Consider the following 26,592-nt stretch of genomic DNA (forward strand, 5'->3'; position numbering starts at 1 on the left):
AACATCAACTAGACCCCGGGCCTCCCAGCCAGGGAGCTGACCCACATGGCCCTGCAGACCTCTCCTACATTGCCCGCTGCTCCCCTCAGCATTGTGTTTCAGTAGATCTGCCTGTTCTGTGCCCCATTCTGTCTCAGTGAATCTTCACACACACCTGCATCTGTGGCCTGTACCCCAGCTCTTATGTGCATAAATAAATAATTTTTTAAAATCTGGCTCTCAAAATAAATGCAACGAAGATGTTCCCCAAATCTTTTTTTTTTTTAAGATTATTTATTTACACATACAAGTACTGGGGTATAGGCCAGAAGTGGGAGGGTGGGGTGGGGGGGAGATGATTCGCCAGAGACAGAAAGTAGGGAGCAGAACAGGCAGATCTACTGAAACACATTGCTGAAGGTAGCAGCGGGTGGGTCAGGAGAGGTCTGCTGGGCCGTGTGGGTCAGCTCGCTGGCCGGAGATCCAACTCCTGCTGCACTGTCTTTGGAGCGCATCATAGTGCTGTGCTTTTAACTTGTTGCGCCACCAGCGAGATCTCCTCCCAAGTCTTTTAATTAAAAACAAAAAGGAAGAAAATAAATATCCCTCAATAATTAGGAGTCTGTAATATGCATTAAATAAGTCAATTTTATAGAGTACTAGTCAGCCTTTAGTGAAACTTGGTAGCATATTTTTCTCACTAGCATAGAAATATTGTCAGGATAAGCAGAAAAAAAAGAAAACTATAAAATAAATGCATGTTACATCTTATTTGTCTGCTCTGTAGGAAGTCTGTCTTTTTCAGCTTCTCTATCTTCCGATCTCTTTTTCTTAAATATTTCACTATTAGTTGATACAGGATGTATTCTTTCCATTTATTCACTCAGTCAGTGTAAGACCCTCTCTGCCCCAACCCATGCTGGCTTTGGGCTCCTGTCCAGTGAAGCATAGTCCCAGCTATGAGTTCACAGATACCAGAGAATGGAGGAATCACAGGGTTACAGGATCAAAAGGAGGGACTTCCCAGTGTCTTGAAGATAATAGCATCTCTCAAGCACAAAGAAATGTTGGATGACCGAGGGCAGCTAGGCAAAGGCCTAGAGGTCAGGGCAGCTGCGCTGTCTTCTGTCACCCCTCCACCGTGGCCCTGGCTCAAGCCATAGCCCTCCACGCTGGTCCTCTGCTATGCCACGTCCCTCTAGGTCATTTTCCACCCAGCAGAGCAGATCACCCAAAACCCAAAGACAGCCATGTCATCTCTCTACTTTCAATCAGTCCTGTGACTCTCTTTTCCCCTTAGGACAAGTCCAAAACCCATCTTGGCCATCTCATGACTCATCAGATCTTTCACCCAGTCCATCAGGAAATATTTTGGTTCTACCTTCAAAAATTTCCAGAATCTGACCATCTGACACCATTTCCAATGTGACCAGCTCATACAAGCCCCCATGGGTCTCCCCCCTGGGATTTTAGAGGTCTCCCCATCTCTCTGCACCTATTCCATCAGCCCCACATGCTCTCACCCACCAGCCAGAGGTACCATGTCACTGTTCTGAGCCAGACCTCCAGTGGCCCTTACCTAACCCAGAGCCCAGGCAAGGACCTTATGGTGCTCTACAGGCCCCACGCCAATGCCCCTCTGATGGCCACCTCCTCTTGCCCCCTTTCTTGGCCACTTGTCACCAGCCACACTGACCACCTGCCCTTCCTCCAACACTTGAAGCTGGCTCTGTCTTGGGGCCTTGCCATAGGTATGCTGTTCCCCTGGATTATCACAAGAGTCCCTCACTCATCACATTCAAAGTCACCCTCGCATTTGCTGTCTGTATCTCTGCATCCTCCATTTCCTGAGTTCTGTCTCACTCTGAGTCTCTCTTTTATACCTTTTTCTTGTTCATCTTTCAAGAGGTGTCTTACTGGAACTTGTCACAAGTTGCCCTTGAAGTACAAAACTACAGCTTCCTGCTACTTGGTATGGTAGAAGATGGTTAAGAGTGTGAGTGCTGTGGTCATGGTGTCATTTCTCAAGTCCCTGAGATATAACCTGTTGCTGGCAGCCACAAGGAACAAGCCCAGTAGAAGCCCCAGGTCAGGGGCCAGCACTGAGCATACACAGCTGGGCCAGAGTATGGAGGTTCAGGTCACGGGAAAATCACTGGGGTCTGATTACACATTAAAAGCCGTAGTGGGCCCTCCCTGGTGGTGCAATGGGTTGGAGCTCTGCACTGTGAGGCTAAGTCAAGCTATGGCCACTTTAGTGCAAGTTGGATCCCCGCCCCGGAGGTGACTCACATGGTGCCACAGAACTCTCCTGTCTTGCCTGCTGCTCCCCTCAGCAGTGTTCTGCCTATTCTGCTTCCCACTCTGGTGAAGCCTTGCGCCTCTGACCTATACCCCATCTCTGTATGCATAAATAAATAAAATATTTTTTAAAAAAAGCTGTAGTGAGGACCCTCCCTATAGTGCAAGGGGTAAAGTACAGCACCATGTACCTATCTGCAGCTACTGCAGCAAGAGTTCAATTCCCCACCATGGAGGTGACCCACATGGCGCAGCAGACCTCTCCTGTCTCACCTGCAGCTCCCCTCAGCAGTGTATTTCAGTTGATCTGCCTGTTCTGCTCGCCACTCTGTCTCTGGTGAGATACACACACACACACACACACACACACACACATACCTCTGGCCTGTACCCCAATTTTTGTATGCCCAAATAAATAAATCTTAAAACAAAAAAACAAAAAAAGTGTAGCAAAGTGGGCCTCCCACTTTGGGTTAAGCTACCATTGCAACAGAGCTGAGTTCTATCCCTGGCCAGAGAGCTAATCAGCATGGCACAGCAGACCTTTCTTGTATCACTGGCTTCTCCAATGTAGTTCTGTGGATCTATCTGTTCTGCTCCCCACTCTGCTTCTCATCCCCAGCAGCTCTGATCTACACCACAGTTTTATACAAAAGTTAAAAAGAAATCAGTAGTGAAGTCAGATTCTGTTAGTCCTATACAATGGCCTTTGAGGCTCTTAAGTCCTCTCCCACATCCATGCAACATCTCTCTCACCTCATTTCCTAGGCACCCCCCCACCCCCGCCGCTTCCTTGGGGGCTGTCCCTGACTGAAATGATCTCTCCAAATATCTGCATGCTCAGTCCTCTCTTCATTCAAGTCCTTCCTTCAAAGAGAGAGAGAGAGAGCCCCCTGGAGTTCAGTGTGAGAGATGATAGACTTCTGTTCACATAAAGAAAAAGTCTGAAATAATCTACTAATTTCTGGGAAGAAGGATTTCAAATTGTTTTAACTTCCTTTATACTAAACTGCGTTTTGTGAACTTTCTACAATGACAACAGAATTATTTCTCAATAAGAAAAAAACTTTGTAGTGTACTTGAATCTGCTGAAAATTTGTCCAGTGTACTGAAAAGATACAGTGTGTGTTTTTCTCACAACAGAAGAACATTTTAAAAATGTACTAGGTCTATGGGCCCTCCCTGGTGGCGCAGTGGGTTAAAGCACGGCACTGAGAATCTAAAGCCGCTTCCGCATGAGTTCGATTCCCACCTGCCCCGGAGGTGACCACATGGCGTGGCAGACCTCTCCTGACCCGCCCACTGCTCCCCTCAGCAGTGTATTTCGTTGATCTGCCTGTTCTGCTCTCCACTCTGTCTCTGGTGAAGCCTCTCACCGCCCCTGAGCCTCTGGCCTGTACCCCAGTTCTGTATGCACAAATAAATAAATCTTTAAAAAAAAATGTACTAGGTCTAGTTTAATAATGTTAAATTATTATAATGTTTTTTTCCCATGGCTAACTACCCCAGCTCAGTGCTTTCCTGTTATTTGAAAAACAATGTGGGGATGGGCGGTGGGGTGGAGGGATGCTCAGGTTCTCCCATTTTTTAAAATCCTCCTTTTCTCTCCTTTGTCTGCTCTCCCAATCCCACCTCCAAGCTTTTACCTTTGCAATCATTGACTCACACACTTTATCCAAAAAATGGTACATGTGTCTCCAAAAAAACAGAAAAGAAAAAAGATGTTTGAATGTTCCTGATGCAGCTACAAGGGTCACCCCAAGAAGCCTATGGATCCCCATGTGCAAAGGCACATGAGGTTCTTGCTCTGAGTCCAGTTGTTGGTCACAGGCCAAGGTAAATTTATGACTTTCTTTAGGCAGGCCTGTAAGAATGTTGCACCCAAGTAGAAATCACAGGGAAATATTAAGGATGAAAACATTGCTACCAGAGTCCTTCTTCCCCCAGGGGCAAGGATGGGGTTATTAGTATTATCAAGAATGTCCCCCAGGATGAACAGTCCCTGGATTTGCATTCTCAGTAGCTTCTCCAAAGGCAAACTTGTATAAGAGACTCCTCACTAGTCTGAGACTGAAGTTTATCTTATCTTATTAAAATGAAAATTATCTTATTAAAATGAAGTATTGCTAGGTTACATGAGGTAACCACAAGATGCACAGCACCTGCCTGGCTCAGCAAAGGCGCTCACAATGATCTGCAGATCACTGAACAAATCACCTTTCTTCAAGTGCTATTGCTATATAGAATGCCAGAGAAATCAGAGTCCACAAAACAGGGCAGCCTCTGCCTTAAGGAGCTTACAGGTGAGTGGGACAGATAGTCACCATATAATCACGTGAACAAAGAATTACAAGTGTGCTAAATGAAGAGGGAGAAGTTCAAAGACCGAAGAGAGCACCTAAACAGGGGAATCTGAACTAGTCACATTTTAACCTGGGGTGGTGACTACAGACAGAAGGGAGGTTTCATTCTTCCTTTAGTGATACATGGAGGATCCCTCACAGTTCAATATGCTGAGCCAACCTCATCTTGCTGTGCAAGCCTTTCAGAGCTGAGCTCCTCCTGTGATCCTTATGGAAGTTGCCAGCAGAGAGCATGACACTCATTTCCAGAAGTGGAAAGGAAGGTGCAGAGAGCTTGTATAACTTCCTAAGGCCAGCTCATGGATAGCAAATTCGGAGGTCAGATGAAAACCAGAACTTTTGCTTCCATACCTATGTCACTATGTCACTTTTTCTTTTGTAAATTCTGAAACAAAGCTTCCTTTCTTTTTCTAAACAGTGGAAACATACTACACTAAGCAGGTGGGAATATGCAGTTTTTTTTTTTAAGATTGATTTATGCATACATGAACTGGGGTGTAGGTCAGAGGTGCAGGAGGCAAGATGATTTAACAGTGACAGGGTAGGGAGCAGAACAGGTAAATCTACTGAAATACACTGATGAGGGGAGCAGCAGGCTGGTGGGAGAGGTCTGCTGTGCCATGAAAGTCAGCTCCCTGGCCAGGTATGGAATCCATGCCACAATGGCTACAGAGAGCTTCATAGTGTTGTGATTTAATCCGTTGCACCACCAGGGAGGGCTCTACACTTTATATTTTTAATTGTAGAAAAAGTACATAACAAAATTCACCATCCTTAACATTTTGAAGTGTACAGATGAGTAATGTTCAGTAAATTCACAATTTTGTGTAAACAACCTCCAGGGTTCTTAATAATCATTTTGTACATCTTATGGGGTACACGTGCAACAGTTTTTCTAGGTGATGGTCTTTGGGGAGAGTTGCTAGGCTTCCACCTATAGATAGAATTGCATGGGTTCATTAGTTAAGGCTAAAAACTCTTTTCCAAGATGATTTACTAAATAATACTCCCATAAGCAGTTACTTTTATGTAAGTAAAAGAAATAAATTAAGTGCCAAATGTTGAAAGAATAAAAAGACAACACAATGAAAAATCTCTTGTTCCCTAACCACCTCATCCCCTCTCCAGATGCAGTCATTGTTACAAGTTTTGGGCAATTACCCTTCATCTTTCTTCCCTTTTCAAAAAATGGTAGTATTCTATACATAGCATTCTGAAACTTATTTGTTTCTCTTTAAAAACCATAGGCAATGACACAAGCTTTGGAGTAGATTGCCTGGATTCATAGACAACTCCATTCTAAATTGGCTGTGGCCTTCATTAGGTCATTTAATCTTGCTGTACCTTTTCTTTACCTGTAAAATGTGAGGGAAAATCTTTACTCATCAGACTTTTATGAGAAATTAGCCAATATATGTAAAACGGTGGCTCTCAGAACTATATTATCAATAGAATAACAATTTTTCCCCTCTCTTTTTGGTGGCCTGGTAATCTGTTATATAAATGTTATCACAGTTTATGTTAATATTTGGTAAACATTTAAATACTTTCCAGTACGTTGGTATTAAAAAAGAAAAAAGCACAGCAGTAAGTAACGTGTCATTTTCCACAAAAGTGTGAGTGCATCTGTAGGATAAAGTCCTACAATTGGACCTGCTAGGTCAAAGGCATTATGTGCAGTCATAATTTTAAGCTGTTGGCATACTACCTCTCACAGATATATCAGCGAGTCTCATATACTAATTTAAAGAGCTAGAGAAACTTTGGGAGCGCTCTGGGTAAGTTACTTTGTCATCCACATGAGTCAGCTAAAGTGGGGCCAGGGCAAGCCAGCCACACAAGCAGTTGAGCGGTGGAGACGCCCCAGAACCCACGCCAAATGCTGCCGGTTGTTTATTTAAAAGTATCAACTTAATATATAATTTCTCATTACTTCCTGTTCTTCCCATGGGCTATTTTCCAACACCAGATTGATCCTGCGTGCAGTTCAGTGACCCTTGGGCAATTTAGATGCGTGCGAGGTTTGCCCAGCGACCGATCTCTGTCTTCGCAAATGCTGCACTTAGTGAACTGCCTCTAAGGGAGCAAAGTTCCGCCCGCCACTCCCAAGAGATCATTCAGATGACAGGGAAGCGAGCCTAACCTCCTGTTCTGTAACCTCGCCTGGACCAGTTGCGCAAACTGGTGGCTGATCTGCGGGACTTGGACCTTCAGACCCAAGGAAGCCCGCCTCTCGGCGGCAGGGCCGGCATTGGAGGAAGCGGCTGTCAATCACCGGGGCTATAAAGGCGCGAGGCCGGCGGCTCTGCCCTCAGGAGGCCGAGAGCGCGCGGCGCGGCGCGGCGCGAGTGGGGCGGCGCGAGTCGAGCTGAGGGGACTCTGCGGTAATACCTGACTGTTAGTCCTTGTTACCCGGAGTGGAGAAGAGCAAGGGACTCTGTCTCTCCACCTTTCTTCGCTCCCTACCGGGCAGGCGTGATGGCGGAAGCCGCGGCGACCGGCGCTGGCGGAGAGGCGATGGCGGCGGCGGAAGGCACCCTGGGCCCCGCGGGCTTGCCGCTCGGCCGGGGCTTCTCCAGCTACCGGCCCTTCGAGCCCCAGTCGCTGGGCCTCAGCCCAAGCTGGCGGTTGACGGGCTTCTCCGGCATGAAGGGCTGAGGCTGCAAGGTCCCCCAGGAGACGCTGCTCAAACTCCTGGCGGGACTGACGCGGCCGGACCCGCGGCCCCCGCTGGGCCGGGGCCTGGTGGGGGGCCATGAGGAGGCCGCCCAGGAAGCCGGCCTGCCGGCCGGGGCGGAACCCAGCCCGACCTTTCCAGCCTTGGGCATTGGGTTGGACTCCTGTGTCATACCCCTGAGGCATGGGGGCCTGTCGCTGGTCCAGACCACGGACTTCTTCTACCCCTTGGTGGAAGATCCCTACATGATGGGGCGCATAGCTTGTGCCAATGTGCTGAGCGACCTGTATGCCATGGGCATCACCGAGTGCGACAACATGTTGATGTTACTCAGCGTCAGCCAGAGTATGACTGAGGAGGAACGAGAAAAGGTAACACCGCTCATGATCAAAGGCTTTCGGGATGCTGCTGAGGAAGGAGGAACGGCAGTCACTGGCGGGCAAACAGTGGTAAACCCTTGGATTATCGTTGGTGGAGTTGCCACTGTGGTATGTCAGCCAAATGAATTCATAATGCCAGACAGTGCCGTTGTTGGGGATGTGCTCGTGTTAACCAAACCCTTAGGAACTCAGGTTGCTGTCAATGCCCACCAGTGGCTAGATAACCCTGAAAGGTGGAATAAGATCAAGATGGTGGTCTCCAAAGACGAGGTAGAGCTGGCCTACCAGGAAGCCATGTTCAACATGGCTACCCTAAACAGAACTGCTGCAGGGCTCATGCACACGTTCAATGCCCATGCAGCCACAGATATCACAGGTTTTGGCATTCTAGGACACTCTCAGAATCTCGCAAAACAACAAAGAAATGAAGTGTCCTTTGTCATTCATAATCTGCCAATCATAGCCAAGATGGCTGCTATCAGCAAAGCCAGTGGGCGCTTTGGCCTCCTTCAAGGAACTTCAGCAGAAACTTCGGGGGGATTACTGATTTGTCTGCCAAGAGAACAGGCAGCCCGTTTTTGTTCTGAAATCAAATCTTCCAAGTATGGAGAGGGCCACCAAGCATGGATCGTTGGCATTGTGGAAAAGGGAAACCGAACTGCCCGGATTATTGACAAGCCTCGAGTTATTGAAGTCCTACCTCGTGGGACCACTGCTACTGCTCTTGCTCCTGACAATTTGAATGCCTCTTCTGAGCCTAGCTCATGAGATGGGATAGAGGAGGAAGTCTGGATGTTAGAGCTGTTGTGCATAATCATGAAGGACCCTCAAGAGTTGAATTTAAGAAGTTTCCAAAGAAGGCTGCCTGCATCATAATTCCAGCTGCCCACTTCAGGAGATTTGAGTCAGCCCATCAGAAGCTGCACATTCCAAGATCATAAGTAACAATTTGAACTGGGGGTGGGGTGGGGGGAGTGTTCATCTCTTGCATAGAAGAAGAGGAGAAAAAAACGTTGCCTCTCTCTGAGAGCAAGATGGGGCTATTCAGGTTTGAGGGCTTTTTCTTGGCACTGAGTTGATTCATTTCCGCACAGAGGGTGAGATTATTAAAATTACATATACACAAAAAAGTAAATTCTAAAATGAAAAGCATTTAGATCAGAAGCAAATAAGTTTTGGACCAATATTGTTGATAAATCTGAATTGTTATGAGAGATCTTATAATGCAATGTCAATTTTTAGATTTTTCTGAAATGTCTCTTTCTTGCTCTGGACAAGAATTGAGCAGCTTGTCCAACGACTGGGAAAGGAAGACTGTAACCATCTGACTTGGCCTCTATTAATGATGCCTCTCCCACTAAACCCCTTTAAGGACTGGGAGAGGCAGAGTAAGCCCCAGAGTCCAGGCCTTGATGGTCATTAATATGTTAAATCTTGTGTTGAAAATTTCTGGTGATTTAACCAATAAGAGAGTAATTTCTAGTAAAATAAAAAGGATTTGTTGAAAAAAAACTTCTGGCAAATGTGTACATCCTTGGAATTCTGACTCTTGTACATGCTTACAAAATAAACCAATTAGAATATCTGAGTCTGGCAAAGTGGAAAGTCAGTGTTTTCCCTGATCTCAGAGCAGGGGATTTAACACATTTAGTGTTGCCCCTTCTCCCTAAGTTTATAGCAGAGGGTTCAAAACATGGGCCCTCCCTAGTAGTGCAACGGATTAAAGGGCAGCACTATGAAGCTGTCAACAGCCATTGCAGCACCAGTTCAATCCCTGGCCAGAGAGCTGATCCACACAGCGCAACAGACCTCTTCTATCTTATCCACTGCTCTCCTTGGCAGTGTATTTCAGTCAGTCTGCCTGTTCTGCTCCCCACTCTGTCTCTGGTGGATCCTCTCAATCCCACACCTCTGGCTTGTACCCCAATTCTTATATGCATAAATACATAAAATCTTTTTTAAAAAAGGGGAGGGCTCTCAAAACAGGCATAAATTCCAAGGGCTAGAGGATGAGAGAGTAAATACTAATAGCAAAAGAAAGGTGTCAGCAGCTCCCGGGAGACGGGAAGTGGGTAAAAGCAGAATAGAAAAACCCAAAGTGTCCAGGCCTTTGGAGCTGGGGAATACTAACAAAGCAAGGAGCTTTGTTCCAATGTATTGAGGGTAGTGGCATCAGGGGTCAAAGGTGGGCATAAAAACATACTGATTGAAAGTTTATACACAGAGTAATTAGACCTTTTAAGTTCTTGAACCTCTACATGTCACTCAGCCAGATGACCACCTCTCACCTTTGTAGGTAAAGGGAAGTTTTTATTTTTCCCTGAAAATGTAAATAAAAAGTACTCAAAGTTAGGGACATCAAGCACAACAGGCTAGTAGGGATGAGACTAAGAACAGGAGAATTAAAAACTGAAAAAGAGCTTGCTCCAGGTCCTCCCACAGAGCTACTAAAAACACTATCCAGGAAGCTTATGCTGCCCATCTCTGATTCAACTGGGAATTAAGTGAAGAATACTCTGGAGAAATGTTCCCAGAAAAGAGACCTATAATATAAACATTCTGGGAGCTCTGGGAAGCCTATAGTTGAAAAGCCACACTAGCATTTTTTAAGCTTTTTAATGCCTCATTCTTAAATATGAGCAGGAAGGGATCACCAGACATTGGAGGCAAACCTCCCAACTTGAGAGAAACCAAAGCAAACAGAAAAAACTCAAGAAAGGAGATACTACAGGGGAAAAAGTTCATAAAAAGACAATAAAACAGACAATTAAAATACAGTATTTTTTCAGTAGAAGACTTAGAAGTTGAGGAAATTTATCAGAAAATAGAGACCAAAAAGCATAATACAAGAAAAAAAAATGAAAAACAGGAATCAAGAGTTTCAGCCTCTCAAAAGGATTCCAGAAAGAGGCAATAAAGCAGAGGGAAGAAAAAAAATTAGCAAATAATCATACAAGAGTTTTCTAAAATGTGACAGTTGTCTCAGAAATTCCCAGCATAGTGAATGAAGAAAGACCTACATATATCTAGTAATAGAAAATATTTACATGATAAATAATCTTAGCTAGCAAAATTCAAAGTACTTTATACATATGAACTCATTTAAACTTTCAGCAGTCCCAATTTGCAAATAAAGAGGTCTCTGAACTACAGATAGATTAAGAAATAGTTGCACAATGTCATGGCAGTTTGCCTCCAGTCTTCTAAAATCTCTATGCTTTCCTTAAATTTTGGGGGAGGGAAGATAAGAATGTTAGTGTGGAGGGGAGAGGTCCTCCCTGGGGGCACAGCAGGTTAAAGCATAGCACTACAAAGCTAAAGCCACTTCAGCATGATTCCCAGCCAGAGAGGTGACCTACATGGTGCAGTAGACCTCTCCTGATCCCGTCCACTACTGCCTTCAGCAGTATACTTCATCAATCTGCCTGTTCTGCTCCTCTCTGTCTCTGGTGAATCCTCTCACCAACCCTGCTCCTCTGGCCTATACCCCAGTTCTGTATGCATAAATAAAGAATGCTATCATTCCTCTCAGTGGCAAGTTGGCAGATAAAAGACAATGAAGCAAGGCCCTCCCTGGTATTACAGCAGATTAAACCACAGCACTATAAAGCTGCCTGCAGCCACTGCAGCACAAGTTCGATCCCCATCAGGGAGGTGATTCACAATGGCCCAGCAGACCGGCCTGCTGCTTGCCCTCAGCAGTGTATTTCAGTAGATTTGCCTGTTTTGCTCCCCACCACTCTCTGATGAAACCTCTCACCACCCCCTCCCCACCCTGCACCTCCAGCCAGTACTCCAGTTCTTGCATGTATAAATTGATAGATCTTTAAAAATAGTTGTAAAAAACAATCTCTTGCTCACTAGTCTTTTTACTCTATGTGAAACAAATCAAAACCCTTTGTGTTTGTGCTCTTTGGAAACTTAAACCTCAGGCTCTCTACTTAGCCGGCACACTCAGTCCAAATTAAACCTCTTCATAAAAGACCTCTCTGACCTTAGCCACATGTAGCTACTCTCCAACTCATCACCCTATATATTGACTTCATAGCTCTCCTAAACAGTTATTTTTGCGAGACTGTATTCATTTGCTTTATAATTGTCCCTTTCTGCTAGTAGCACATGTCAAGATGACAGGGGATGTTGAGTCTCCAGGACCCAGAAGACTGTCTGATCCATAGTTAGCTCAGAATATATTGAATGAATGAATGAGGCAGAAATTAGCACCATACTCACACTTTCCTTGATCGTGGTGGAAACTGGTAGTACCAAAGCCTGAAGACTAGCCTAGAGCAGAAATTTGTGCCTTGGACCTGGCTGTCCACTTACCCACCTCTCTCTTCTTTTTAAGGTGCAGGCCAGTGCAGTGAGAGGATTCACCAGAGACACAGCACAGAACAGAACAGGCAGACTGATGAAATACACTGCTTGAGGAGAGCCGCAGGCAGGTCAGGAAAGGTCCGTCACTTCATGTGAGTCACCTCCCTGGCTGGGGATCCAACTCGAGCAGCATTGGCTGAGGTAGCTTCATTGTGCTGTGCATTACCCTGTTGTGCCACCAGGGAGGCCCCTAGCTAGTTCATTTTCAAACTTGGGGCAGGTAGTGGAAAAGGGGGAAAGATGATTGAATGCTTCCCTGGCTTGGGTTCTCTTAGTCAACCAAGAAACAAGGGTTGAAAGCAAGGCACACATCCAAGTTTCCTTTGAAAAGGAGCTGGCAGCAAAAGGTGGGGATACAAAGCCCTGGGCACAAATCAGAACAAAATCACAGGTACAAATGGATGTAAGAAAAGAATTGGAGGAATGGTGGGCCTTCTGGGTTAAGTCTCAGCACTAGGAAGCTAACTGCAGCTACTGCTGCATGAGTTCCATCCTTGGCCAGGTAGCTGACCCACACGGCACAGCAGACCTCTCCTGTATGGCCTGCTGCTCCCCTCAGCAATATATTTCAGTTGATCTGCCTGTCCTGCTCCCCAATCTGTCTCTGGCAAAATCTCTCTTCACACACACCCACCTCTGGCTTGTACCCCAGTTCTTGTATGCATAAATAAATATTTTAATTAAAAACAATTGTTTTCTTATCAGAGGCAATACAGCGTAGGGGCTAATAATACAACTCTAAACCCAACTGCCTGGATGTGAAACTTGACTAGCTATTGCGTTAAATCACTTAATATCTCAGTTTCCTTGTCTGTAAAATGGGAATAATAATATTACCTACCTCATTAGGTTGTTGAAAGGATTAAATGAGTTGCTGTGAAGATTAAATATGTAATATGCTTAAAACAGCTACTCAGGCTCCAGTTCATTGCTAAGGCCCAGCAGTAACCTGAAGACCTAGCATCCCTTTGACATTCTTGTATCCTTACTATTCCTCTTTTCTTAAACCGGCCACCACTGACAGGGATTCTCCACTGAGCGTCCCCACCAGCACCCCGCGGCTTCGCTTTGACGCCATCTGGCGCCCACAAGAGAAGTGACGCGCCTGCGCTTGCCCGCCCTCTGCTTTTTGTGTTCCTCTGAAGGAATAATGTGGTATTTATCCCTTTAAACTGCTTGACCAAAACGAAAATTAGAGGGCCGGAAGGGTGTGCTCGCTTGAAAAGCGCTCGGATTGGTCCAATCCGGAAAGGGGGCGGGCTCTATTAAATTCTACAGAAGTAATTGGTCTTTCCCGCGGCTCCACCGCGCTCTCTGACGCCTGTGATTGGCTCAGGGCTCCGGAGGCGGGCTGTCAACTAGGGCGCGGGGTTCTCCTGAGCAGTCCGGAGTGCCGCACTGTGGCACAATGTCCGCCGCGGGCGGGGAGACGCTTGGGGACACGCGGGAAGAGGTCACTGCTGCCGCCGCTCCGTTCAGCTTCAGCTCGGAGCCCACGCTCGAGGATATGTAAGCCTTCCCTGCCCAGTGTGAGCTGGGGAAAGCGCCTCTCTTCTTCCTTTTATTAGGGAGGGTCCCTCCACGTGGTCTGGAAGAAAGCTAGCATCAGTGTTCCGGGTCCTGCACGCCTGGCTGACCGGGGAGAACTTTATAAGCTCATCTGCAAAATAGGCTTGGCGACGTATACCCGAGGCAGGGGAAATGGTGATCCCCAGTGAGTCACCCCTCAGCTCAGCCCAGGTGAAATACCGGAATCGAATGCTGCTTCTGCCCACCTCTGCCTCCCAGGAGTGGGTTTATTAGATATACAGGAGTGAGGAAATCAAGGAAGTCTTCTTATGACGGATGCCCTCCTTGCTGCACTCTGTAGAGTGGTATAATTTAGATGCGCGCAGATACGGATATTTCTGGTGGAGGAAACTGCACAGGCAGCAGCATGAGGTGGAATAATGAAAAAGAGGGTATGGCTAACTTTCAGTAGCGTGGGGTCTCTCTAGGGACGCACCCATTTTATAGATGAGAAAAACACGTCCGACCATAAAGAAGAAATTATTTGATGAAGGCCACCCAAGGAATTAGGTGAATTCCCTGATTACATGCTGCTCCTCTTCATCCTCCCCCCATCCACTGCAGGACCTGCCTGGGCTCTACCTCTCATCCTAATCTTGGCATCTGGGTTTTCTCCCCTTTCTCCTATTCCAGCCGCCGTCTCCATGCAGAGTTTGCTGCTGAAAGAGACTGGGACCAGTTCCACCAGCCTCGGAACCTTCTCCTGGCCTTGGTGGGGGAAGTGGGAGAGTTGGCAGAACTCTTGTGAGTAGGCAGAACAGTTTTTGTCTGTTGTGAAGAGGAGTGGGTTTATTTGATTCTAAAATAAGATAATTGGTTTAACTCTTTAGTGCCAAATTCTGTTCTGTTTCTGGGGATATCAAAATGACTGAACCTCAATGGTACTTTCAGGGATCTGAATCCTGAGGTAGAACAGGGATTAGTAAGTGATGGAGTATGATTAGACAATCTGAGTGGTGGAACAACCCTTGTGTCTGCAGGGTGGATGGATCGCAAAGCAAACTGGGGTAGGGGAGGAGAGTAAGGAAATTGGTGTGTATCAGGCCAGCCCAGGGCAGTCAGTCACCACGGGATGGGGGAATTAAGGCACAGAGATGTGTATGAAGGCAAGCTGTTCATTCATGACAGATTTTGCGCATTATCTGGCCCCTAGGACTTCTACCATCAAAGAATATGAACAAGATAGATACGGTTCTTTTATGGATACTAACAATAAGTGGGTAAAATTGTTTTAAAAGATTTGCTGTTATAACAAGTTCTATGAAGAAAATAATACCAGGTTATGAAAAGAAAGTAACAAAGGAGATGGTAACCATGGGAAAATCCTGAGGGGGGTGGGAAGAGGAGGAGCATTCCAAGGCTGGGTGTTAAGTGAAAAGCTTTTGTGGCAGGTCTATTTGCAAGACACAAAGTGGCTTAAGGAGGTGGGGCATGTAGACAATGACAGGGGCAGGAATCAGCCTAAGGGGGACCTGGAGGAGTTTGGGGGGGGTTCAGCAAAAGGAACAAAAGTAATGAATGCTTTTAAGAGGAGTACTGGGCAAGGGTAGGTGAGTTAGCAGACTTCTGCAGTGGCACCTCAGATGAAACCTCATCTGAGGGGGTAGTGGCTAAGCCCATAGAGAAGTAGAATTGGATCTCAACAAGTGAAAAGTTCTCTTGGATACTCTTGGCTTAGATAGGCACAGTTTAGGGTGAATCATCTGCTGTGCTGTCATGTCTTACCCTGACTCCCCAGGGCCCAGATGGATTGAGTTAGCCTTGGAGGAACTTCCTAGGAGGTGGGAGTTCACTGTTACAAGAACTGGATGTTACAAGAGAGTTGGGGGCCCATTGTCCTAGCTAGCATCTCTTGTGTGTGCCTATCTGTGTGTTCTACCCCCAGTCAGTGGAAGCCCGATGAGGAGGCTGGCCCTCAAGCCTGGCCCCCCAAGGAACGGGCAGCCCTTCAAGAGGAGCTTAGTGATGTCCTCATCTACCTGGTAGCATTAGCAGCCCGCTGCCGTGTGGATCTGCCCCAAGCAGTCCTCGCCAAGATGGACATCAACCGGCGACGTTACCCAGCACATCTGTCCCGTGGCTCTGCTCGCAAGTATACAGACTTGTCCCATGGGGTCACCTCCAAAGACCAGGCTGAGAGGCCTGCAGATCTTACCTGTGAATCTACCGGTCAAACCTCAACCTAGAACATAGGCACAGAACCTGAACTCATCATAGCATCTAAGGAGCAGAGGGTGGCCCAGCCATGGAAGCTCTTCTAATCCTTTCCTAGGTGATCATGGGCCTAGCGCCCCACTTCCAGAGTTCTGAGGCCCAAAAATCTGCAGAAGACAGCTTCATTTTTCTCTCTCAATAAAACAGTTTTGGTTAGCAATTTCCAGATTCTTCCTGGAGCAGTGGTGGAGAAGACTGTGTCCCAGAAGGTGCCAAAGACGGATGCTCTCGGGCTCAAACTCCCACGTTTATAGTATCTTCTTCCTCTGGGACAGAGGTTTAATTTCTAGCAGTTCCCTGTGAGATTTCCTGCAAGGCCCCTTCCTGTTCCATGCTTCTAAAGGAGGTTGGAGGCTGTGTGTAGTGTTGGTTAAGAATCCACATTCTGGAACTAGCCTTTCTGGGTTCAAGTACCATCAGTGATACTTATCTGGATGGTGTTCAAATCACTCTGTACTTCAGCTTGCTCATCTGTAAAATAAATAGTATCTGCCTGATAGGGTTGTGAAGTTTAAGTGAGCTATTTATTATAGGTCGAGTGCTTAGCACAGGGTCTGACACATAAAGGTACTGGGTGAGTTTGCTGTTGTGATTGTTTGCCTTTCAACTCAAAAATTATAGAGGTCCAGAGCAGGAAGTAACAGTCAAGCCAGGCCTAGAACTCAGCCTTAGGCCCTGGGTCCCCAGTACTGTGAGAGCCCTCAGCCCCTCTCCAGCAGCCAACACAAATGGCAGTCACCTGTCTAATATGGAGAACGGGGCTTTCTGCTCTCCTTGGGTTTGGGCCCTTTGCCTCTTCCCCCAGCCTCCTAAGGCCAATTTCTTGTTCTGCCTGTACACCTAAATATAGTGTTAGGTGTATGACTTGCCTTCACGTCACCTCCCTTCTGGGGTAAGGGTCCTGCCTCTTTCACAGGGTGGTGCAATGCTGGGGAAAAGACCATTTCTAGGTAAAACAGACCAGACTGGAACTACTTCAGCTCTGTAGTCCCAAGTCCATCTTTTCTCTCGCTGCCAGTGGTAGGGCTTGATTTCATTCCCTTTCCTAGATCACTAATCTCCCCTCTGTCAAATCAACTCTTTCCAGTAGCCCTCCCCATCAGCCCATAAAGTTCTTTTCTCCAGCTACTTCCCTCACACTCTCACAGCCAAACCTGAAGAAGAGATGTTTCATTCATCACTCTGCTTCCCCCCTCCTCCCAGTTACACCCTAGTCCACTCAAGGCTGGCTTTTAAAACCCTGCCCTCCACTCAAACTACTTTGCACTTTCTCTGAATGGTGCACTCCAGAGCAGAATCTGACCAAGCAAGACATTTCTAGTTTTCTTCCGACCTCTGTTCTTTCACACACCCTTCTTGGGTATCCTCTTTTGGACATCTTGCACTGTACATCTGATCCCCAAGCTCTCCTAGCCTCCCACCCAGATTGGGGAGTAACTGCTGCCCCCATTTCAATTCCTGCCCTGCTCATCCTGTGCCGCCCCCCCCTCCCTTCCAGTGACACTGCCTAGAAAATGAATACAGCCCGTCTCATTTCCCTATCCACAGGTCCACTCTGGTTCCTTATTGTCAAGTCTGCCACTCCCTTTTCAGTCTTCCAAGGTTTCTTTGCTGCTGTGGATCCTTTAACCTGGTTTCCAAAGTCCCTAGTGATTTTTCTCCTGCATGTCTCCTTTTTGTCCCCAATTCTACCCAACCCCCAGGGTGGGAGGGCTGAGAGGGGGCCTCCAAACTTTAATAAGTCTGGCAGGCAATTTCAGGGCTCTTTCTTTCCATACTGCTCATGACCAGTTTAAGCATCTCTTCTGAGTAGCCTGTGAGTGCCATGATTGCTTTAAAGAGCTACCTCAATACTTGCCCCTCATGGCTCCAGGGACAAGACTGCAGTGGCCTTTTTACTTGCACCTACTCTGACATTCACTGGCTGTCTACTCGTCAGCAAAAATGGAGACGAAAGATATACCTACTTAGGGGGTAAAAATGAGCTGTATCACTTGAAGCCTGTTAACAGCACTAGGAAGCTCCTACTAGAGCTGCTTCACAGCCCTGAGGTCCGGGAGTTGCATCCTGCTCACCCAAGTTCTGCAGAAAGCACCTGCTTGATGACAAACATGCTCTAATGATGGCCCCTTGTGGATACGAGGTAGTGTGGACGGGGACCGCGGGCCATGTGTGGGAGGCTGCACATACAAACGCAGTTCCTGGAACCCCTTTGACTTTACAGCCCAGTTGGCTCCACAGTTCACTCAAATCACCTAAGCCTGGGGGCTGCTTTCCTCCTCTCCCCACCCACCTCACTCACAGGCACAGGTGGGGTGAGGATATAATTATACTTTATTCACTAACACGGGCCGTGAGGCTGCAGTTGGGGGTGAGGTTTGCTGGGGCCCCGTTAGGGGAGCCTCCCTGCTCCAACCCAGCCTGCCACCCCACCCTATCCCAGAACCGTCCAGGCTGCGCAACCCCAAGTCTGGGTCTCCGCAGACACCTCGCAGCCACGTGGCGACAAAAAAGGCGGCTCAGCTGCCCTCACACTCTGGGCAGCGCTCGGTGGCAGTGGCCGCCGTGGCGCCAGCGGGGAGCTTGAAGTCCCGGCCACAGCCTGCACAGATATAGAGACGGCGCCGCATATGTGCGCGACGGTGACGGATGAAGTGCGAGCTGAGGCGGAAGCGCCGGCCGCACTCGGCGCACGGATAGGGTCGCTCGCCCGTGTGCGTGCGCGCATGCTCCGCCAGGTTGGAGCGGTGGCCGAAGCGCCGGCCGCACACGGCGCAGCGGTGAGGCTTCTCGCCCGTGTGCACACGCCGGTGCTTGGCCAGCGCCGAGCTCTGAGCGAAGCGCGTGCCGCAGTCGGCGCATGCGTACGGCCGCTCGCCCGTGTGCGTGCGTCGGTGGCGCGCCAGGCACGAACTGCCGCCGAAGGCGCGTCCGCAGTCCGGGCACGCGTACGGCTTCTCGCCCGTGTGCACGCGCAGGTGCTGTGCGTAGTTGGAGCTCTGCGCGAAGCGGCGCCCGCAGTGCGCGCATGCGTACGGCTTCTCGCCAGTGTGGCGCCGCCGGTGTTGCCGCAGGTTCGAGGCGGCCGAGAAGCGCTTGTCGCACTCGGGGCACTCGTAGGGCCGCTCGCCCGTGTGCGTGCGGCCGTGTTTGGTCAGCGCTGACTTCTGCGAGAAGCGCCGGCCGCACTCGGTGCACGCGAAGGGCCGCTCGCCCGTGTGCGTGCGTGCGTGCTTGGCCAGCGTGGAGCGGCGCGCGAAGGCGCGGCCGCAGTCCGGGCACGCGTGTGGGCGCGCCGGGTCGGCCGACTGCGCTGGCGCCTCGCTCGGGACCTGCGGGGAGAGGGGCACAGGTCAGCCCTGACCGCTAGGCCCCGGCCCCAGGTCTCTGGGTCTCCGCAAGCTGCAACCTGAGTATTCCGTTTGCAAGAGAAAAAACAAAAGTGCCTGCCTCCTAGCGTCCGCATTAGAAGTGATATACTGATGCAAGTATCACAGTGCCTAATGTTATTCTAGCTATTCTTTATTAATCCAACAAATACTTAGGGAGCACGTACAAGGGGCCGGACTCTGTTCTAGACGCTGGTCATTCAGCATTGCTTTAAAAAATTTAAATTCCTGTTCTCAGGAAGACTGAAGAGTACTGATTTTGGGGGAGGCTGCAAATTCAAATAGAGTTAAGAAACCTTACTGGTAAAAGGTGAGCAAACATCTAAATGAGCTTAAAGCTGGCTACAGAGACAGGAGGACGCTGCCTGAGCAAGAGTTGGCCTGTTGAGTTTTGGGGATGCAAAGTATCTAGTGCAGAATGCACAAGGGAGAGTAATCCTTGATCTGTGGAGTGACTAATCAATAAGTGGAACCATTTGAAGAGTGTTAGCTGTTTGGGGCAAGACCAGACTCAGTTAAAAAGGCTCTCTCAGGTCGCTGGGGTGGAGGACAGAAGCAGAAACCAGTGAGGAAGTTCAGGCTCTGCAGTGGTCTGGCAAGAGAAAACAGTGAGGTAAACCAGGTGAGGGGGTGGAAAGTGGAAGTGGTGAGAAGTGGTCTGCTGCTGGATATATTCTGCAGTTTGAGATGACAAATTTGACAAAAATTACACATGAGGTATAAAGAAAAGAGGAATGACTCCTAGGCAACTACCATGGCTGCCATCTACAGAGAGGATGGCGGCAGGAGCAGCTTGGTAGATGAGAGGTTTTGGATGGTATCTCCAGTTCTGGATACATCTGGAGCTCTGGAGGGAGGCGCAGGCCAGAGATGTTAGTTAGGAAATCTTGAGAATGGATGAGGTCACTTGGAATGGGCTGTGAGAGCCTGGGGCAGCAAGATACAGAATGGCCAGTAAAGGAGACTGAACTGAAAGAGCCGGTGATGTAGCAGCGCCAGGACAGCATGGGGTTCTTAGAAGTCAGGCCAGGACCAACTCCAGGCTCTCTAAGACTTTTTTTATAAAGTGGTGAAGAAGACAAGGGTAAAACCTCAATGTTATTCTGAGGCCTGAAATGAAAAAAAATTTTTAAATGAGTCAGTATCATGAGGTCTGGGCCTCTAGAGAGAAAAATCAGAAATAAATAGCTTTTAAGAAATAGGTAAAGAGAAAACATTTTGTACTAAAAGTAGTGTTAAGAGGAATATTGAGAGCACATTGCTCCCCTCTTAGAATCTCATTCCAGTGGAAGTGAAGTATTTTTCATGGACCAAACAATTAAGCACATGAATTGACCAAATGAAACAGGTTGAGGTGGTACCAGCCAGGGAACAATAAGACCTTTTCTTTCTGACGTCACAAAGCCTTCAAGATCTTTGTTAAAAGGCAGCAGCTTTTGGATAACTCAGAAATTAGAAAACAAGGTGGTCTCAGAAATTAGTGATCAGTCACAGGAATTCTGACTTAACCCCTATGTATGTATCATATAATCATAGTATAGGTGGTAATAGTAGTAACATTACCATGTAAAGCTTTAATGTTATATAATCCACATTGTTGAAAAAATCTTCCTGTCACTCCTTTAAAGTCAGGAATGAAAAAAACTGAGGCTCAAGGAAATTAAATTCATATAGCCAGTGGGAGTCAGGATTGACTTTAGAGCCCTTAACCAGTAGAGTTCTCTGTGCTCATGTGTCCAAGACATGACAGAGGCCGGACTCCAAGTCCCCAACTCTGCAAGAGAGATTCAAGGTGAAAATGCAACCTGATACTTTAAATTGAGAAACTCCACACAGTTGGATTGGCACAATGTGAATTCAAGGTCATATTTTCTAGTTGTGCCCTGGTTTTGACATGAGGTTGATTTCAACATAGTTGTCATTGTAAAGAGAACTTTTCTCATTATAGCTACATTTTTCCTAGTCTTTTTCCCTTGGCACTATTCTTTAAGGTGACTTTAGCAGCCTGAGGAAATCCTTATGCTGCTTGTTCACTGACTTATGAAAAAGAAATTCTTCACACATGTCTCTTTGGTATCTCTAGCTCCAGGAGAGGGGGTTGGGGTGCCCCAGAGAGAATCTAGGTAAGACAGGCCAAGGCGAGCTCATTAACATCGCAGGCAAGTCACCCCCTTCTCTGCCTCAGTGTTCCAAGGAAGGTGAGATAGCCTAGATGAAGTCAAAACTTCCCAGCTGGAGGGACGCACACTATAGGATGCGAGAGGATTCTAGGTATTATGTAGGCCAACTTTTATCTTATTATAATCATTATTTTCACAGATATTAGAAAAACAATGGATTCCATGAAACCCACAATTTCATCAATATTATTGTTTAAATGAAGGTAAATTTATTTAACAGAACAATGTGAATCTATCTGAAGAAAAGCATAAATATATGAGCACAATAGGTAACATACATGTTTCTAAAGCTTGGCAAATACCAGACAGAAGTGATCATTAAAAGCTCTATTTGCTTTAAATTCTATAGCTATTAAAAGTCAGAATGAATGGTATTTGCATAGAACCCTGTAACAAGAAGCACTATGGGGATATAATGTAGCATAGTGATATTTTTTAGTGATAACTACCACTGATTAAGCATTCCCTATGTGCCAGGAACAATACTCATGTCTTTTTACTCATGTTCTCATTTTAAATTCTCACAAAGCTTTGGCTTAGGTACATTAGTTCTGTCTTATAAATAAAGATGTAAGACTCAGAAGTAAGGTGGCTGACTACCCATAGTCATTAGCTAATCAGATGCAGAGTTTGAACTCTGCATTGTCTAAAATGCCTGTTCCCTTAGCCATGATACAGTTCAATCTCGCTGACATGTCTGAAGTCACCTGTGCAGCTTATCTCGCTCCCCTGGACGCTCAAAAATCAGAATCTATCTTCTTATTGGTATAAAGTAGAAAATCGATCCCTATGTTCTAGCTCCCTCACAGACCAACATCAGCATCTATGGGAACTTGTTAGATACACAGTCTCAAGGCCCATTCCAGACCTACTGAATCAAAACCTTCACTTTAACAAGATCCCCAGGCGATTTGTATGCATGTTAAAAATTAAGACACCCCCCCAATTAAGAAACCTGATCTAGAAAAGAAAAGCTACTCTAGAAGAAAGCAGGTAGAAAAGGGCAAGAGGACTGACGAGGGTGTGAGATCATGTGGGCAAAGTCTTAGATTAAGAAAGGGTCAGTCTGTTTGAAGCTGGGAAATGGGATGGATCTTGATTGATCAGACATGAAACCAGGACATGAGGTCAGATGGTGAACAGCTTTGAATGCCAGACTTAGAAGCTGAGACTTTATCCTGAGGGAAATAGGAAACCACTCAAGGGTTTAAGCAGGGAAAGACAGAACTGGATGTGCAGAGAGCCCACTGAGAAAATCTGTTCTATTCATTAAAGACAGAATGGATTATGATAGGCAGAGAAAGACTACCCAAGCCCCTGAGTGCAGCATAATTAAGGCCTGTTCTGGACAATGACTGGGCATAGAACTAAGTGATTGCTAAGAGTCACAGAGAGAAAGCACTGGAGCTTTGAAGATCACTGTTTCACAGGTAGAAAAACTTGACACTCAGTGGGACCACACAGCAAATCAATGAGCTATCTTATGGGCACTGTGCTAAATGTCCATGGGATGTGTGCATGGTAATCCTCAATGCCACCCTCCTCCAAATCCAGTCACCTGGATGATCCTCCTCAGACTGGCATATTTTCATTATCCCATTTACAGATGAGAAAGCTGAGGCAAAGCTGGTGAATGGTAGAGTTAGGATTTGAACCAATGCTTTTAATTGCTACGTGATGCCATTTACAGTCTAGTCTTCATACTTTCATGACAAGCTATGCCTAGCCCCCGGACCCCCAAGCTTAGCTCCAACCAGTCCGCCCAGGTATCCCCTTGTCTCCATCTTCTTTCCACTGCTGCCCCTACCTTAGAGCAAGTTACCTGGCCAGGTGTCTCCACAGTAGTTAATGATTCTTCTAAATCAAAAAAACAAAAACAAACAAAAAAAACCATGTCCCTCCTTGATTTAAGGCTTCTGATGGCACCGCATAACCTACTGCAGTATGTCCTATGTTGGCCTTCAGTGCCTTTTACTTGATGACACCACTTACTTCTCTTGCCTCATCGCTGAGCCTTGCATTCGCATTCTCCTCCTGGAATGCCCTTCCTCCTCCTCCACTTGCCAAACTGAAGTCTATTGCACTAAACTTTCAAGACCCAAGTCAAAAGTCATCTTGTAAAGTTTTCCCCCTGGACTTGTTTGTCCTCAATCACTGTCAAGACTACCATGTTGGTCTCCCTGTTTAATTCCAGGCCCAGGACTCAGCCTAGAATGGTTTTTGATAAAAATAAATTGAAAAATCTCCAAAAAGATGACCTCTTTAAACTTCAGAGAGAAGAATGAGTAGTAGCAGCAGATATTTACATAGTATTTATTATGTGTCAGACACAGCTCTTTACATGTATTAACATATTTAATCCTCCCAACTCCCAAAAGTAGGTGCTATGATGAGTTTCCTTTTACAAGTAAAGAAACTGAGGCACAAAGGGTTAAACTTCCCAAAGGTCACAAAGTTGGTAAATGAAGGAGCTGGAAAAGTCTACTCTAAGCTCTGGAATTTCAGTTCTTAATTTACAAGTCAAAGGTGGAGATCCACAGGGCCAGAAGAGGCAGGCTGAGCAAGGATAATGGGCTGAAGAAGTTTGAGAGAAACAACTATTATAGTTATTTTGATGGAAGAATTTGTCAAAGCAGCCAGACCCCTCCACTAGGGCCCACAATACCCACTAGAGGGCAGCAGAACTTTCCCTGGGAACTGGCCCCTGTGCAAGGAGGAAATCAGGTACCCTGGGCAGGGAAACCTATCCCAGCTGGAATTTGAAATTATGGCTACTCTAGCTGGTGGAGGGCATCCTGTAGGACTCTGGGAAGTGGAAATATATCTGGTGATAGTTAGGGTCTTGGATGAGTATAACACTCATATGCTGATATCCTCCAAATGCCTCTGTGAACCATCACCACCTTCAGGATAAAATCCAGATGTCCTGCCGGGCCTGCAAATCACACACTAGTCTCACCGAGGTTACAGCATGACTGAACCCTATGCCCTCACTCCTCCCAGTACCTCATTACTCCTCTGGGTCATTAAAAAGGCCATCCTTCCCCTTAGGCTCTTACTAGTCTCAATAAGCCATCCTTTTAGGAACTTTGAGACCGCAGGCCAGTTCTCACTGTCCAGTTTCCTGGATCTCAGTTTCCTCACCTGTAAAATGGAACAAATACTATCACTATCAAAGAACTGAGGTGCTTAGATCAGTGTCTGGCACACATTAAATGCTATGCAAAGTCAGCTGTTGCCTGACATGACCCCCACACTGCCCACACCAAACCCCAAGTATACATTAAGTTCCCATATCTGGGCTTCCACACCCCCATGTGTCTGCAGTCGCACCAGAAATAGCTGTGGTACCTGCGGGTCTAACCCCACTAGACATCAAACTCCATGAGAAACCAAGGACAGTGTTACTCTCCAGCAGCCACACAGCAGGCGTGACACCTGTACAGTGGCAGCATGGGCAGCAGGGCAGAAGAATGGGTGGCCAACCATGAGATTTAGGGAAAAGCAGGGTAGGGGCAGGATCTCTGGCTTCTGTCTGAGAAAGGCTGGACCTGGCCCAAGTTGAGGAGCAAAGGGGCCCCAGGGTGTTGGGACACGTACCTCCTTGCTGTCCATGGGGATCTTGAGTTTCACTACCTCATATTTCTCCTCACCCTCATCTTCCTCACCCTTCACCAGCAGCACCATCTCCTCTTGCATCTCTTCCTCCTCCTCCTCCTCTGTCTGCTGTTCGCCAGGCATCTTGGTGTCCTGGGGCGGGGAGCTGGGTCAGAAGCTCAGGACCCGCCCCCATCACCACGGCCCTGGCCCAGGCTAGACGGTGCAGCCCTGGCTTCTCCCGCCCTGCCCTGTCTTTGGGTCGGGCCCTCTTCCCTCCACCCCGGCCCGGCCCACACCCAGCACTGTCTCGGGTCCAGCTCCGAAAACATTAGTTCACCCCACTCGCCCCGGCATTCAAGGCCTTGAACAGTTCGAATCTCCAGCCCCGCGAGTCGCCACCCTCCCCGCGCTGAGTCACTTCTCGGCGCCCAGATTAGCGGCCCGGAGCTCCAGGTCACGGGCTGGAGGCGGGATCGGGGCGGAGACCCTGGGGGTGCGCACTCACCAGCCGCAGGTTCGGCGCTCGCGCTGCCCCAGGCCAGGGCGCCGGGCTGTTGGGCACTCAGAGGCCGCGGCTTAGGGGGCGGGGCGGGCGGGGCCTGGGAGGCGAGCTGCCATTGGCCCTGGCGACTGTCCCCGCCCCCGTGGGCGGGGCCCTGGGAACCCAGGCGCCCGGCCCCAACTGCAGGGGGAGAGTGGCGATCCCCGAGCCGCGCAGCCTGCGACACCCAGGGGCCCCAGGCTGCCTCGTGCTGCGTTGAAGGTCCTGGCGGTTCAGTTGTGACCTACCTTCCAGGCTCGTCTCCTGTGACCGACCGGGAGATCTCCGCGGCTGCGAGCGCGGCTGCTCCGCCCGAAATAGGCCACGTGCGCTCCCGCCCCGGCCTGGGCCTCTCGCGGGCGCCCCGCCTGGAGGGCGGACCCTGTTGCCTCTCCTCACCTCTCCCCGTCTCCTTTTTCCTCCTCTCCCATCTTTTCTCCTTTTCTGGTGCCGCCTTCTTGGTGTCCTGGTCTCGGGGATTTCTTGCTCCTTGAATATATACTTAGAGATCAGCTGCTGCTTACCGTGCGGTGTGCCTACTGTGAGCCAGCGTCTTTAAACACTTTTTTTTTCTTTAAGACTAGTCATTGGTGAGAAGGGGTGATGAATTGAATAAGCAGTTTGATGTGTAGCTGAGGGAACAACTGATAGAACTCACTACTTTCCGACCAATGTTTATCTCCTTTGACCCGCACAAAGGTGGATAAATTTTACAAATGAGCTAATGGAAGTTTGGGAGGTAAACTGATTTGCCTAAGTTAACAACCTAAGAGTTGTCGTATTATTCTGACAAGTAGTAGCCCCGGTGAAAAATTACCCCAGTGACCATATCAAGTTCACAGAATTTCCTTGGCTCACAGGGTGTTTTTCTTTCAAAAATTAGTTTGGGCCGTGGGGGGATGGTGTGACAAACTAAGAAGCTAAGGCAAAAAAATTAGTTTCTGAAAAAAGAGCACTTTCTTACAACTGCAGTTTTCAGCATTTAGAGATAGAAATAATTCATATAAAAATCTATTTCCTAA

At 47.6% G+C, this 26,592-nt stretch overlaps 3 protein-coding genes across 6 annotated transcripts; 2 read left to right on the top strand and 1 right to left on the bottom strand.

Moving 5' to 3' along the window:
* The first annotated feature begins 6,945 nt into the window (after nt 1-6,945).
* Nucleotides 6,946-9,282, top strand: SEPHS2 (selenophosphate synthetase 2). Its single transcript, XM_004695906.2, has one exon. The coding sequence runs from the start codon at nt 7,122-7,124 to the stop codon at nt 8,466-8,468; it is 1,347 nt and encodes a 448-aa protein (XP_004695963.2). The 5' UTR covers nt 6,946-7,121; the 3' UTR covers nt 8,469-9,282.
* Nucleotides 9,283-13,451: 4,169 nt separating this feature from the next.
* Nucleotides 13,452-16,331, top strand: DCTPP1 (dCTP pyrophosphatase 1). 2 transcript variants are annotated; one of them, XM_004691981.2, is made up of 3 exons: nt 13,452-13,586; nt 14,280-14,390; nt 15,532-16,331. In XM_004691981.2, exons 1-3 carry the CDS (start codon nt 13,486-13,488, stop codon nt 15,830-15,832), a joined length of 513 nt encoding a protein of 170 aa, XP_004692038.1. In that variant the 5' UTR covers nt 13,452-13,485; the 3' UTR covers nt 15,833-16,331. The 2 variants fall into 2 exon arrangements, with proteins under 2 accessions (XP_004692038.1, XP_012587346.1); XM_012731892.1 differs by lacking the exon at nt 13,452-13,586 and adding an exon at nt 13,936-14,156.
* A 1,845-nt stretch (nt 16,332-18,176) lies between these two features.
* On the bottom strand, nt 18,177-25,873 carry ZNF771 (zinc finger protein 771). Of its 3 annotated transcripts, none has more exons than XM_012731890.1 (3): nt 25,819-25,873; nt 25,030-25,179; nt 18,177-19,192 (listed from the first exon to the last, which is right to left on the bottom strand). In XM_012731890.1, exons 2-3 carry the CDS (start codon nt 25,168-25,170, stop codon nt 18,380-18,382), a joined length of 954 nt encoding a protein of 317 aa, XP_012587344.1. In that variant the 5' UTR covers nt 25,171-25,179; nt 25,819-25,873; the 3' UTR covers nt 18,177-18,379. The 3 variants fall into 3 exon arrangements, with proteins under 3 accessions (XP_012587344.1, XP_004692041.1, XP_012587345.1); XM_004691984.1 differs by lacking the exon at nt 25,819-25,873 and adding an exon at nt 25,535-25,731; XM_012731891.1 differs by lacking the exons at nt 25,030-25,179; nt 25,819-25,873 and adding an exon at nt 23,252-23,391.
* Nucleotides 25,874-26,592: the final 719 nt, after the last annotated feature.

The sequence above is a fragment of the Condylura cristata genome, unplaced genomic scaffold (genome assembly GCF_000260355.1).
Source record: "Condylura cristata isolate star-nosed mole 26May11 unplaced genomic scaffold, ConCri1.0 scaffold00032, whole genome shotgun sequence".
NCBI lineage: Eukaryota > Metazoa > Chordata > Mammalia > Eulipotyphla > Talpidae > Condylura > Condylura cristata.